The sequence below is a fragment of the Bicyclus anynana genome, chromosome 9 (assembly GCF_947172395.1).
Source record: "Bicyclus anynana chromosome 9, ilBicAnyn1.1, whole genome shotgun sequence".
NCBI classification, from domain to species: domain Eukaryota; kingdom Metazoa; phylum Arthropoda; class Insecta; order Lepidoptera; family Nymphalidae; genus Bicyclus; species Bicyclus anynana.
Window position 1 is genome coordinate 2,508,305 of NC_069091.1, and position 16,316 is coordinate 2,524,620.

Here is a 16,316-nt window from a genome sequence, read left to right on the forward strand (position 1 = left end):
ACCAAGTTAATTATAATTATTATTAGGTTTGAAATGACTAGCGATTTATACCCTCATTTTCAAATTATTTGTTGGTTAACAATGCACATCGAGTGTGGCATTAGTAAAGACTACTTTTTATCGGGGAAAAAACCCATAATTCTCATAGGATTTGTAAAAAACTGAACTTCTCGCGTGCGTCGGCTATAACTTTAAAAATCAATCCTCAAATCAATTCAATATATAGAAATAACAAGAGATTGCGGTAATATAGAGAGTATTTAAAAAACTCTTTTTAAGGAGCAAAATTGAAAATTTTAAGGAACAAAATAAGTTTATACGACCATTTCAAAACAATAATTTAACGCTAACTTATGGAAATCACTGCATAGATCCAAACATCCGTGAGATTAATATCTAATCCTCTACCAAACGTTCTTAACACTCTACCTACTATGAAGGAAATCGTATCAAAAAGATAACAACTAAATCAGTTCCAGTTAGTGATGGAATCCCTTAAATAGGGAACAAAAAGTATGCATCAGTTTGTAAACATGTCTTAGATATATACAATAACATCTGGCAAAGACAGTATATACCTACCAGCGGCATTTACCTAGCTACAATATAAAGACGAAGTAACTCATCCAAAAGATACTAGATCGGCTAAGAAACTCCTATATCATCAAACTTGAAATTTAGGATTTTGGATAGAGTATCTTTAAGAGACACATCTAGATATGAAAACAAATGAGAATATTTACAAATTGGTCAGCAACGTAACAAATGCATAAATTTTGGAGCAAATAAACAATATAATTTATTCTAATAGACAAATCAATCAACCATAAAAAACATAGCCATAGATATTTTTAGATAACATAATAAATGACACTAACAAGGTATATCAATATGCAATATTAAAAAAGGTCGTTATTACGATAACTACTTTAGTTTTACTTCACTTCTGATTTGGCATTTCCTTGTGTATTATATTGGTAAAAATCTAGCAAAGTTAGATTAAAGATCTAGCAAACGTCACAGGTAAATATGAGGTTTTGGTTCGGACTGGTGCACTCGGTTCAACTTCAACTGGTTTGTTGTAATTTAAGAAAGTATGAGAAATCTACGAACAGTTTCCAAGAGTTGGCATGTCTCAGAACAAATTAGTTGCGTCAATCCCAAATAGCCTTTATTATACGAGTATATAGGAAGAATGTTTTTTATTACGGATATTTTTATATTTATAACAAAATTTAATCCTGTATAATACAAAATTTCGTTTTAATTTTATAACTCAAGAACGGGCCTATACTAACCTAACCTACCCTATCCAAACCAAATGTTTAGGATTTGTTCGTACTATTTTATAGATGGTTTATTTATTTATCACATTTTTTGTAACAAATAAATTCAGAGGGCCTAGTGGCAGTTTGATACTGTTACTATAGCGTTAACGTAAACGCGAATTTCTAAGGAATTGAAACAGCGCCATCTAGTGGCACCACTGTTTCAATTCCATATAAATTCGCGTTTACGTCAACGCGATAGTAACAGTATGAAAATATTGAAAACTCCCACTAGGCATACAGGAATAGAGTAGGTAATAAGGAATAGGTAGGTAGTAAGGTTGTCAAGCAACTGGTTAAAATTCTGCCATATCAAAATTCTATTTCCAAATGACTCTTCCAGCAAATCGCGAAGCTTAAGAAGCAATGGGTGGACACATACCTAGATAGAATCCCGGAACCAGAAAGCTCAGTGTTTGATGTTCTCCCACTGACATCAAGGACCAAAATGAAAAGCCTGTCTTTACGAATGAGTAGATTTACGACCATTTTAAAAGAACACAATATTATTATGTAACATCAAGCAGTTAACTAGGAACCGTTAGATGCAATCGGTTTAATGGTGTTTATAAGTCCTTACAAAAGGGTGTATCTGTGAACGTCCATTGGTCAATAATGATAATGGTGATGAAGTAGATGAATTAGATAACTAATATCTAAAACTTTCTATTCATCATTGTATCAATCACTCATTCAATGGTTTAACCACTTAATAGGGTAGTTGACTCATATTAAATTTAATACAAATAATATTAATTTCGTGTAAATCATGGAATAAGGGTCCGAAATATATCGATGTTAATTAATAAAAGTTAAGGGTTTCTTATAAAACTTAATTTAAAAATCATGTATTTTTTCAAATATTCCAAACGTCAAAAACGCTGTCGCCCATTTTGTGACGTCATAATGTTACTTGATTACTAAACGTCAAAGTAAATGTTAGCTAATATTTTTGTCAAACGACTACTTTAGTATTTTAGTCGAGTAGGTACGATCGATTTTTGGGCGGTAGCAAGTAGTTTAGTATGCTACTCGAATAAAATGTTAAAGTAAACCAAACTAGGCTTAAGGGATGTCATGAAACAGTTGAAATATAGATCATCATGGCCGACAGGCGTTTTGGCTTGTACTTTTAAAAAAAATAATTAGAAACAAAATTTTCAAATCACGTTTCAAAAAATGTGATAATTTTTTTCAATCTAGTAAAACGATAATGTACAATTTAAGGCCATTAAAAAAAGTGTCAACTAGCCTATTGTTCACAGATCACAGATACACACAAATTCGCTAATATGTTTGGTTAATTTAAATAGATATATTATTCGCTAAATTATTTGATTAATTTAAAGAAATATACACAAATTCGCTAAATTATTTGATGAATTTAAGGAACAAGCCACTAATTGCAATGAACCCCCAAAGTAAGCGTACTAAGATAACTTATGAATGTTTATTTTGTTAAAAAAAACATAAATCCTTATATTATTATTAAAATAAACACCCAGATTCTGGAAAACACCAATGTTCATCACACAAATATTTTCCAATTGCAGGAATCGAACCCAAACTAATGATGATTAGATGGATGGTCCCACCCACTTTGGACCAAATAGACATCCAAATAAAAATTAATTAATATTCAAATTCAAAAATATTTCAATTTCATTGTTCGATTATTAATTTTTTTATTTAGGCTTTTAGTTATTGACGTACGTAAATTTTAACGATATTACTTAATAGGGTAGTTGACTCATATCAAATTTAATATAAACAATATAATTTCGTATTGTAAGTACATGGAATAAGGATCCGAAATATTTTGATATCAATTAATAAAAGTTAAGGATTACTTATTATTTTTTTAATTTTCCAAATGTCAAAATCGCTGTCGTCCATTTTGTGGCGTCACTAAGACTTGATGTACTAAACGTCAGACTAATTAATATCTAATATTTTTGCCAAACGCCCCGTTTGGTTAGGATTTGTTAAAGTGACGTCATGAAACAGATAAAATATAGACCATCATGGCCGGCTGCGTTTTGGCTTGTATTGTGAAAAAATATTTAAAAATCAAAATTTTCATGTAATCACGTCTCAAAAAATATGATATTTTTTTTTTCAATCTAGTAGAACGATAACGAACAATTTAAGATCATTAAAAAAAAAAGTCAACTAGCCTATTAGATGATTACTTGTATACTTACGCTGATAAAGCTGAATCTCAGTATACTCAACCATTTGTCTGCAGCGTAAACGCCAGCATAATGATATTAAGAAATGTAGAAGAAATAAGGCCAATCGCAGATCTCCAAAGCGAACCAGGTTAACTAAAAGAGATAGCCGCGTAATTATTAAACTTAATTAATTTAAATACAAAAAACACAAAAAAATTCAAATCTCACAGAAAAGTTTGATTGCTTAATTATTTCAATTGATCACTTTAATATGTAAATACTCAATACTTATCTACTTATGCGTTTACTAAATTCCTCGATCTTCAATCATAATTTACTAAATCCATCTCCGTAGTCAATCGGTAGGTAGGGACATTCATCAGGAGATATCAGGAGACTACTTGCCATGGAGATCACCATTCTCATCAACTGAAGAGAGAGATTTAAATTAATGATTTAAGATTAGCAGATTGTAAACTTAAACATATTTACCAAATCCATCTACGCAGATAATCGGTACTTCGTTCAGCTCAACCTGAAACTTGATCCAAATTATTAGACATAATTAAATTCAATACAATAGAACACAATAAAATTTCAAGTCTCTACGAAAAATCTGATTATTTAACTATATCTATTAATCATTTAATATGTAAATATTTAATACTTATCTACTTAAGAATTTACTAAATTTCTCAATCCTCATTTAACATGTACTAAATCCATCGCCGAAGCTAATCGGTATTTTGTTTAGCGCCATCTGAAACAATCAAATTGAATAAAAAAGAACAACAAAATTTAATTTTTCACCAGAAATTCTGATCGCATATTTAATTCTTCTGAAACCTATTCGAAATTATTAAACTTAATTGAATTAAAGTAAATAAGAACACAATATTTTTTTTTGTCATACCGAAAATTCCGATTGCTTAAATAATTCTTTAGATCATTTAAATATTTCGTTCACTGTTTAGTAACTGGTTTACTTCATAATTTAATATTTATCAAATACTCGGAACACAGAAAGAACAATCCGAGTTTAAATAGTATCCGATCACTTAATAACTGAAACTTTCACATTACAGTTTATCACTTTTTCACACACACACACGCACACAAACACGTACCTATTTCATTAATTATTATTACATACAGGGTGCTCGGAAGTATTTCCCACAACTTCAAGGTGTTGACGAGTCCACTTATAGGAGTCGAACTGCATAATGTAATATTTTTTTTAACTAAAAAATAAAAACGTTTTATATTTTGATACAAAGTAATTCAAATAACTCAGACAATCCATGTACAAGTGTTTGCATAAATTACTTTTCGGTAAAGAATATAACCCCATAGTTATGGGAAATACTCCCTATATCCCTAATAACTTTTCAATATTTTTATTCACTTAAATACTCCACTAAAACTAAACTAGTTAACTAAAATTTACTTTGCACAGACTTATTTATCAATCACTTACACATTGTCACTTTATCACTCATTCACTTATATATTCACTTTATAAATTAGTTACTTAAGTATTTCATTACAAACTTACCCCATTACTAGTGTACTCACGCGGAAAAAAGGGCTGGTAAAGCTTCTTTATAGGCCGTCTGGTTCAACAGTCTTCAGCGTATCCTTGGAAACATTAAAAAAGTTGATTTTAGTGGGCAATGCTGAAGAAAAATGATCCCGAGGTAAATTGAACCCATTAACTGAAAGAGATCAAGGCTCGTTTCTTCCACAATACTATTAAAATGGCCGCGGGTTGTAGATAAACGATTGAAGAACATGTTATTTCAGGAATTCAATTGAAGAGACACAGATATAAGCCAGTGTTATCAGACCGTTGATTTACGACGTATCTTAAGACGTGTCCTCCAAATCCAACTGCGTAGTTAATCGATACTTGCCCGCGTCCCTGGAAAGATCGATGATTGGACACTGCACAGTAACCAACACAATACATTTATATGTGTCAACGAAAAACCCAATTACTTCGGAGTCATTATACTGCCCCCACCAAACTAACAGGCTTTCGTGACAAAATACACTAGAAACTTAAACGCTTTAAATGATTTTCCCATTTCCCTTTAGGTGTACAAACAATGCCTAGGCGAGCGGTCGAAAAACTGTTCTAGAAACGCGCATGTGCCAAAGATACCTTAGAGATGGTTTATTGAAATGCTACTCTATTCATTAAAAAAGAAGATCTGTTTTTGTTTGGCCGGATATTCCACGTAACATCGACTGCTGAAGCTTTTGTTCATTTACTTAATTATAAACCTTAATGTCTAAATAATAAGAGTAAGTTTTGTTTGCGTTGGGCTTAACCCATCGAATATCGAAGGTTTGGTTCCCCACGGTTAGTTTACCCGGGCCGGTGATGTCGGGCGAATGGGCGGCGCGGGCTGGACACGTGCCGAAGCGCGTGTTGCGGATGACTCGGACTTTGAGACCCTGAAGAACCTCCTAGGAACGCAGGATGGATGGAGCCTCGAGTACGAGAAGGATGGGGTTAAAGTTTGGGCCGAAAACGCCGCGCATGGCGCCCTACGCACCGTCAAGGTTTGTTTTGTTGCACAAAAGTTTCCGGTTGCGAGGCTATTCAGTTTACTTGACTGATTTTCAGTGTAATAGTAATACTATGGTTTCAAGTTTACTAGCAGAACGGTTTTACATGCGTAGCCATTCGTTAAGAAATACAGTGATAAAATATAGCTTATGTTATTCCCTAATTTAACCCTTTTTTAGGTGAAAGATTTTTTCAAATCGGCACAGTAGTTTTTGAGTTTTTGTTACGTACAAAAATACAAATCTTTATAATTTTAGTGTAGGTAACAAACCTAAGTAAGTAGGTACTATCGCCTTGTTTATTTATACGGCAAAGCTGATTGGTTACATTTTAGTTTTAAGGCTTAAGAGGCTTCTACAGTATTCTACGCTCTTGGTTAACGCATGCAGAATGAATTCATAGCGTGAGTGCCCTCGAGGTGATATTTATAATGGGCGATGGATATTACCTTAAATCACAACCCTTTATTGCTTGCACTTTAATAGTAAAAAAAATAAAAAAGTTATTTGCGTTTTTATTTAGACTTGTCATATCCTACTAATATTATAAACGCGAAAGTTTGTATGGATGTTTGTGAGGATGTTTGGATTTTTGTTACTTTTTAACGCGCGCCGCAACTACAGAACCGATTTGGCTGTTTAGAATGGAAATAGATTTTACTCTGGATTAACACATAGACTACTTTTTATCCCGGAAAATCCATGGTTCCAGAGGGTTTTGTGAAAAACTAAATCAATGTACCTACTTACCAGAAACAAAGTATGTCTATATATACAATACTAACAATATAAAAGTTTTGATACCTGCCTATGAAAGCAGAAAAATACTGTTAGCTTTAAAATTGAAAGATACGATAGTTAGAGTGAGGAAAAGTCATTATAGCGTTAACAGCATCGAGCCATCCGTTCCTGTGCCGATGCCGGAGGAAAATTGAAAACGTGCAACTTTTCTTTACTTAAATATTGCTAGTCCAGGATCTGTGGAGCATTTTTACAATTGATTACTATCAAGTTAATTTTCCGAGAGTAGATTCATATCGATGAGACGCTCAACTTATATACTTACGAAAATTTTTGATTCTGGTAGCTAACTGGGTTACCAGAGAAAAAATTCTGAGCGTCGGAATGAGATAATGTACCACGCAATTTGTAGGACATTGTGGCTGTTAAGTTGTATAACTATTAATAAACGTCTCAACAAGATGAAGCTACTCACGAAAAATTAACTTATTATAGTAATGAATTGTAAAAATGCTCTACGGAATCTGGTCTTTACGTTTATACAAGTTAGGAAGTTTTGTTAATTAAGTAGGTATATTATTAAATTGCGTTGTTGATGAAATTAAATGTCAAAAAAAATCGAAAAATACTGATCAATTAAAAAAAATCAAATCCGAAAATATCCAGAATCAAATCTGAATCCCATTTCAGCGCATTGCAGTGCCGACCTCTGATAGGTTCTTGGAATCTATGCCACCCTGTAGAATATTTTTAAATTGCCGACGCTTCGCGGTTTCAACCGCGTAGTTCCCGTTCCCGTAAGAATACGGGTATAAAATATGGCCTATGACACCACAAATAACGTGGTTTTCTAGTGGTGAAAGTCAAAATCGATTCGGTAGATTCAGAGATAACCCCCTAAAATACCACAATCTTTACCTCTTTAGGCTTCAATTATTTTTAGAACGTAGCAAAACTTAATAATGTGACGGAAACTCTATCTTCAACAATTATTAACATTTTAAATGGAGACAAATTATTTATTTACGAAGATAATACTTAAATAGGCTAAACTTATTATAAAAATATAAGGAAAAATCAATCTATAACTATAAAATTAAAATAAATTAAAATTAAAACTAATACCAAAAATACTTATTAAAACTTGCCGCCCTTGGTAGGGTGCTCATCACGCAGGCAGCATTCCCGCGTTGACTTGCGATTGAAATTCTTTGCGCGAGAAAGCTGCCCGCTACATTTTAAATTAATTCACAAAACTCACAAATGCTCGTAGACATTTTTTGTGAGAAGAATAATGGCAGATCGCTAGCGTCCACAGATCCGCATGTCCAACGCATCGCATCAAACGGATTTTTATTTTTACGGTAGATAAAATCCGTTCGATGCGATCCGTACGATGCGGCTCAGTGGACGCACTTGTAGGGCTGACTAATGAAAGAATACTAAAATCCGTTTGATGCGATACGTACGATGAGGATTGGACATTTGCTATTATTAATCACTGTCAGTGTGAGTGTATTTTAAACCGACTTCAAAAAAAGGAGAAGGTTCTCAATTCGAGTCTATGTTTTTTTTTAATGGCTCGCTACAGGGCCGCCTCTATTATAACCTTTATAGGTAAATAGAGAGGCGCGGGATTTGGAGCTCAGGCACATCACACTGATCTAACGCATATTGGTGGGTATAGGGTGATATTGTTTGACTTTATAACAATCATAAGCGGACGAAGTCCCGGGCTACCGCTAGTTTATATTTTCAAACGTATTGCTAATCTGACAAAAAACCATCCAAAATGAATTTACGATAATATTTTGATTTAACGCAACAAAGACATTTAATAAAAAATAATTTCACGTCAACAATGCCTCAAATTTGCCCTTGGGACAAAAAGGATTGTATTTAATTTTGCGCTAACGAATTTGTGGCCATGTTCGTGTTCTTGATAAATATAAGGAACCCATTCCATGCTATGTTATATTTCGTTAATTTCCCTAGAGACAGACCTAGCCTAGTGCATGGATAATTAAGCCTAACCCTTCTAATTACTTTAATATTCCTACTTAAGTAGTAAATTATAGTATTTTAGACTCATTTTTTTATATTTTAATGTACAGAGAAATCATCATTATTTAAATTTCAAAGACCCTACAGGAATAATTATAAAAGAGGTTATTTAGAACTTAGACCCACCACGCTGCTACACAGCAAGCTGTCAACATAAGGCGATAAAAATCATTGTCTATCTATGATAATGACCGAGCTCGGTAGCTTACTTGTAACATGCTTGTTTCATAGCCCGACGTAGGTCTCGGAATTGCCTGATGATCGGCTAAGCTAACCAATAGACGAACGATTCAATTATTTTCAATTCAATATTGGCTCTTTAGAAGCGTATAGAAGAGAGAAATTATAAGTACATTATGATATAAATGCGGTAAGTTGAAAATTACAGCCGAGGCAATATTGCACGCTCAGCTAAGGAAGCAGAGGCTGTAAATATCAAAGCGCACGTATGTCATACGACATTTTATAACACACTTTGGACAAACTTTCTGATAATGAATTTGCATCTTTGCCTGTTTTCCTTATGATGACATTTTGACACGCTTGTCATATTTGCACAGATAGCGAAGTGCGAGCACCCGCGTTTTTTTAGGCAAATGTACTAAAAACGGCCAGTATTGCTCATACAGTAAATTAATATTTTTGTGTTTCTGTTACAGATAGATGTCATTTATTGTCAAAGTTATTAAAATGAAAGAATAAAATGCTTAATTATTATATTTTATCCCACGAAGTTAATTTTATTAATAAAATGTTGAGCACTTAAATAAATACTTATATATAGGTTTAAAAAAGTATCGTTCGTTTTTAGACGGATGCTCAAGGTTTTATTTTACATTACGGCACATGAGCACAATGAAATACATTACAATATTGAAATTGGTGAAATAAGAGATGCTTTACGACGTATTATAAAAGAGACATTATTAGTTTATTGTATGTATCCGTGTGTCAGTCTACAGAATACATCTGTCTTCTGTACTACAGAAGATAAAGAGGATGAGTCAATTTGAAGGCAATCATTTTTCGATTCAAATATATTTGAATTTTAGAAAGTAGTAGCATTTTTCGGTTATATTTGTACTAATGATTTTAAACTTATTTCGTGGTTGTTCATTATGAATGTTATTTAAACGGGTACATACCACATTTTTTTTTCGAATTGAAATTCGAAAATACAAAAATTTCAATCGGGAAGATGGCTTCAAACTAGCCAGCGAGTGGAACCCGGTGGTAGAATTGTGCAAACCAAGAGGGCGCCGCGACACGCATAATAACAAAAGCGATGTCGTGAGTGTGGTTTGCCTAAACAGCCAAAAACGCGAGGTCGTTGAAAAAAGAAAAAGAACAAGAAAGAGGGTAGATCGATTTTGCCCCTAACAGCTGACTTCACTTCTCATCTCGCAACTTCAGTCCCGTCGTGACCACGATCCATGCAACTGGGTCGAAATATCGACAATAAAAATCTCGTCGTTTTATCGTGGTATGTACCCGTTTAAATAACATTCATATATTTGTACTGCTCCACAAAACTCGTTATTCTACTTAAATTGGGACCCTAGGCGGTTTTTTAACACCACAAAATAATAAGATGTATAGACACGATCTAAAAATGAAAGCTGAAAATATTCTTGCGCGCAGCAGTTAAATTAAACTTGCCACAACTCGCCTTGTCAAGTCCTTTCATTTTAAAATGGAGCTTCAAGTTTTAATTTAGATCTTTCAACTTATCTCGCAGAGTAAAAGGAAATTGTATTGCTCTCTATGCGTCTGATATTACTAAGGGTTCGTTTTTAAGGGCTTTTAAATATAGAATGCACATATTTTGTAGGCAAAAATCCGAAGACCGTCACTGATCTTTTCACTGCGTCTTTTTGTCTGTTAGAATAATTTTCAACAAATAATTCATTCATTTGTTTTTAACAACCTATAGTCAATAATGTACTCGTATTTTAAAGTAACCAACCCTCCGTTTAAATTAACAGCATATTTCTCATTCAGGTTTCCTCTTCCTTATAAAAGAAGCTGATTTCTTAGTGTCTCTATGTCTATATGTGACTTTACCTGGTAATTAGGGAATCGCATTATACTTAGTTGTAATATCGCTTAAACTACTCATATTTTACATTAAGATACCAAGGTCATCTTTCAAGTTTGAAATTTAAGTTTGTGGCGTTGCAATCAAACTAAATTTTGGGCTCCGATTTCAGGCTTCAAAGAATATATGCTTTCCGAGTTAGTGATATATATATTTTATCGTTGTTGAAGATGATGAACAAATGATTAAAAACTCAAAGAAATCTGCATCAAAAGTATTTCCCCAGTATTCTAGGAAAAGCTTCCAGCTTGCTCGCATCGTGAAAATTATTCAAAATTAACACATGCCTTTAGCGCCGGTATTAAGAAATTGTTACAAAGGCTTTACAGGCGTTTGAGACCGCCGCTTCGGCCGCCTTTATTGTTTGTGGAGCGCAAAAGTGAACATTATATCCGGATTATATAATTTTCCATTATTAAGGGTATCATTTTGCGGCGGTCAGCGGTTCGTTTGGTGTAATTATGAGCAACGGTTTTTACTCACTTTCAAGCCTGTTTTGTCTCATTTGTATATTATTGGATTTTTTTTTATTCTTTACAAGTTAGCCCTTGACTACAATCTCACCTGATGGTAAGTGATGATGCATTCTAAGATGGAAGCGGGCTAACTTGTTAGGAGGAGGATGAAAATCCACACCCCTTTCGGTTTCTACACGGCCTCGTACCGGAACGCTCAATCGCTTGGCGGTACGTCTTTGCCAGTAGGGTGGTAAATAGCCACGGCCGAAGCCTCCCACCAGCCAGACCTGGACAAATTAAGATAATCTCAATCTGCCCAGCCGGGGATCGAACCCAGGACCTCCGTCTTGTAAGTCCACCGCGCATACCACTGCGCCACGGAGGCCGTCAAATAATAAGTGCTAAATGCTATAAATGCGGAGGATAGTGCTAAATGTGTTGCCAGTGCTCTCAGATATTGTTCGTATGACGTTTGTTTTCAGGGATCTAATGACACATCCCGAGTCGTCGTTGAATGGGATGTCCCTATTTTTTTCGGACCTCCTCAAATTTATATTTTGTTAGATAATTTTGACAAAAAGGTATGAATATAATCTGTAAACTTCTATAGAAAACATAATCTGACAAATGGACGAAGTCTGGAATGACCAGACTTTTGCCAGATCCTCGTGCTTTTACAAAAGATGAAAGTCTGAAGCCCATTTATCCAAGGCTTTTTAAATATCGTAATGATTCATTTATTAATCAAAAAATAAATAAAAATAATTTTATTTTATTAATAATTCACAAAACCTGTCTTATGTTTGATGAATTTGAAAACCGAAATTCAGATTATTTTCAGCTCACGCCCAATAGCGTAACGTATGTGATATATGGCACAGTGATTAAATCTTACTCCAATTCGAATTATAGTAGCGCTATTCTGTAACGATGTTTTTATAACATTACACTGTGTATCACAAGTTTGTTTTAACTTTCTGTATCTAACGGAACAAACAGAAAAAAAATCAAAACACGATACATAAAGAGAAATAGAGACAAATTCGAAACTTAGACTCCGCGCCACGAAACGAGTCCCTAATGACGCGGCGCTAATGTCTTAATGACACTCATTGTCATTTGGTAATTTTTATTGTCATTTGTCTAAGGCGCTGTCAATTTTGGTTCAGTTTTAGCTGCGGGATTTCTTTTGTGGCGCGGAGTCTACACTGTCGAGTTACGAGTATAAAACATTGTCACAGAATAGCGCTATAGATTCTCATTCAAATATGCGAGACAGCAGACAAAGTTAACATGTTATATTATTATGTTAGTAAATTATAACTAAGCAACTTCATCGTTGCGTCAGCGATGTCAAGCGCGTCCGTACAACACTGTTGGATGTATAACCGTGGTATTCAACATAGTTGCATCGTTATGCGTGTCGGGAATTAGGTCGCGCGCGGTTTTCCCTATTCCAATTAAACTTGCAGAGGATGCGGTATAACTCGAATATTCAATGTCGTTAACATAACCACCAGAACCTCTGGTTAATTCTATGTATTTGATAATAAGAACAATTCAGAAATATGCAACATAAATCAATACATATAAATAAAATTGAAGATATAGGAGGTTATTGAACAACATTTAGGCTACTTTTTATCCTGAAGAAATTAATGGGTACCTGCGGAATTTGTGATAATATGAAGTGATGCGGAAAAAGTCGCAGCCGTCCGCTAGTATGAAAGTTTGTTATTTGCTGAAAAGGTCTAGAATTCAGTCACCATCATTCATCATTAATAACCTATGTTAGCCCTCTCTCCTTACAAGATAGACAAAATAGATATTAGACCTCAGATTAGTGATGTTGAATTATTATTTCACTCACTAACAGAACTAATGTCAATGATAATAATACTCAAGACTGACTTATGTAGGCGTCCACTAATACGCATCGTACGTATCGGATACTTCGCATCAAACGGACTTTTAATTTTAGGGTAGATAAAATCCGTTTAATGCGATCCATCCGATGCGGATCAGTGGACGTTCCGATAGTAGTTCCGATTTTGGCCACGCGCAAACTTATCTTGCGCGCACTATACTAATTAACCAACAAGCAAGATAAAACAGGACATGAAGCATTACACAGGACAATAAAGTAATTATGAATTTTAGTATTATCTACAAAACACTGTTTCTGATCTAAATTAGTTCATTTGATGAAAAGAGTTTTTAAATCAAATTAAGTATGTTAATAAATATGTGACGTACGTACGTTGTTAAAATAAAAATACTCGTGATCAAATTTATAATTAAATAGTTACCTAATAATAGTTTGACCAGAATTTTTAGACACCTTACTTTAAAACTACAAATTTCATTTAACACGTTTTAACACTTATCATCAAATAAAAAGGCGCGTGATCCTTTCTAATTTGGATTTTAGCCCATCAGTTATGAAATATAGGCGTTCCAAATATAAAGCTCTTAAAGCGATCGAAAATGATATTCCGGCCTGCCAAAGTATCTTGCAGCGTAATGGTTGTGGACATTAATCTTAATACAGTGTTATTGTATTGGCTATTTAGATAATGTTCAGATGAAATATCTGGCAAAGAAACAGCTTTACATAAACGTACGTAATAGCATTAAAAACAGCGAAATACTAGAGTTATTTTTGGAGTTTACTCCATAAGAATCGATTTTTTATATAAAAAATATGGGCAATAAAATTTGATGAACGAATGACAGCGTTACGTTTTTTGTGCGCAACCTATTCTGCGCTAACCTAACCTAACCTAACTTTCACTTTACAGGCGTAATATTCAGACATACATAGTATATGCTGCGGGCAACGTATACCTATTTAGATAGTCGATCTGAAAAAGTAAACTCCATTCGTACGTCGGAGTTGACACACTCTTTTTTTTAAATGAACCACACAATGTTATTTTTTATTTGACGATTTCCGAATTCGATAAAAGTGATTAATAATATCATAATATGCTGATTTGGTTTGCGGTCTAATGTGGTAACATGCATATTCATGCATATTCCATTTCCACATTAATAGCAATTCTCGCGATTTTCATGAAGCATCCCGTCTATTTTAGAAAAACAGGCGGTTATTTAAAGTTACATTTTCAAAAATTCCTTTCTAATGGCTGGCGTCCACACATCTGCATCGTATGTACCGGACGCATCGTCAGATACAATCCGTTCGATGCGGAACAGTAGACACACTTGTATGATTTATACTAATATTATAAATGCGAAAGTAAGTCTGTCTGTTATCTTTCACGGCTAAACGACTGAACCGATCAAGATAAATTTTGGTATAATGGAAATTGGGACCTTGGAGCAAAACATAGGGTACTTTTTATTCCTAAAATAAAAGGATACTAAAATCCATTTGATGCGAAACATACGATGCCTACGATGTGGAAATTTGGGTACCTGGGAGTCCATTATGGTTTGAGAGATAGAGACATACAGATATACAGTTATATCTGTCTATGCTCAGCGTAAGTCAAATTATTATTACGGCAATTAACGTAAATGCTTCCCCCAAATGTTACGTGTCATGAGAACGTATACCTAACTAACAATTTAATACCAAACTTAATTCCAAACTACACTTAGAATTTCAAGCATTTGCCCCAACGCTACGAACGTTGAACGTAATAAGAACGTTGTTTGACTGTTGTATACCTAATACCTACAATATAATTTCTGTTGATAAGAAAAAATAAATTTTTATACTAATTGACGTACCTAACTAGTGAGGAAATTAAGCCTTATGGGTACTGGAAATATATGCTAGTGCAATCTCAAGAACTCTAGGTTCTTTCTTTATTTCTTTTATAAGAGCATAACTTCAAAATGATGTGGAGTCATGAGATTCTTTGAAAGATTGACTTAAGTTATATTATTGCCCAGATTTTTTGTTATTTTTAGGATGAAAAAAAGTAACGAAACTAATTTGAATGCGATTTTGGAGGTAAACCCTTTACTTTTGGATTACCTCGTCATCAACCCATATTCGGCTCACTGCTGAGCTCGAGTCTCCTCTCAGAATGAGAGGGGTTAGGCCAATAGTCCACCACCCTGGCCCAATGCGGATTGGCAGACTTCACACACGTAGAGAATTAAGATAATTCTCTGGTTTGCAGGTTTCCTCACGATGTTTTCCTTCACCGATTAAGACACGTGATATTTAATTTCTTAAAATGCACACAACTGAAAAGTTGGAGGTGCATGCCTCGGACCGGATTCGAACCCACACCCTTCGGAATCGGAGGCAGAGGTCATATCCACTGGGCTATCACGAATAATTAATTACCTACGAAGTGTTAATTTTAGCCGTTTTCCTCCTTCTCTTCCAAGAATGCTACCCTGTGCCACTGTATCTATCACCGTCCTCCGAATGTCCATTGTCTAACCTGGGCACAATAATAGACATCTAAGGCACGAAAATAGAACCCGAACCGTTCTTGAGTGCAGGTAACCACGGCGCCATGAAGGCTCTACTTACGTCGACGTTCCTAAACGTAATTTGATTATCGGCTCTGTGCGTATAATCCTAACGGAAGTGCTGCGAAAGCGCTCGTTACGAGCAACTTCGTGAAGGTGGAAGCACTAGATTATATTACCTTAAAAGCCTCTTTGCAGAGCTTAAAATAACTCCGACTCAGAGGGTCTAAATAATTATTACCGTGAATGTTTTAGTAGCTTGAAACTATGTTTGTTACTTAAAAGTTTATACGTTATGTGTAGCTCGATCTCGTGTTAGCTTGTACCGACGCTAGGTGGCGCGACTTGTTTCCGTAAAGATTAGGGAGTTAGAGAGGGGTAGCGATCGACTTGCGTATGCTCGTCGCGTCGGCTTCAGTAT

The 16,316-nt window shown here is 34.5% G+C and overlaps 1 protein-coding gene and 1 long non-coding RNA gene across 2 annotated transcripts in view; one reads left to right on the top strand and one right to left on the bottom strand.

Moving 5' to 3' along the window:
* Positions 1-3,733: 3,733 nt before the first annotated feature.
* On the bottom strand, positions 3,734-5,747 carry LOC128198352 (uncharacterized). Its single transcript, XR_008251082.1, has 2 exons — positions 5,501-5,747; positions 3,734-5,423 (listed from the first exon to the last, which is right to left on the bottom strand). It is a non-coding gene; the product is annotated as an uncharacterized LOC128198352 (long non-coding RNA).
* Positions 5,748-5,889: 142 nt separating this feature from the next.
* The window catches only part of LOC112058489 (START domain-containing protein 10-like), a 51,044-nt gene continuing 40,617 nt past the window's right edge, over positions 5,890-16,316 (top strand). Inside the window, exon 1 of the mRNA XM_052883365.1 lies at positions 5,890-6,070. Within this exon, the coding sequence (XP_052739325.1) occupies positions 5,900-6,070 (171 nt within the window). The 5' untranslated portion in view covers positions 5,890-5,899. The remainder of the gene's footprint in view (positions 6,071-16,316) is intronic.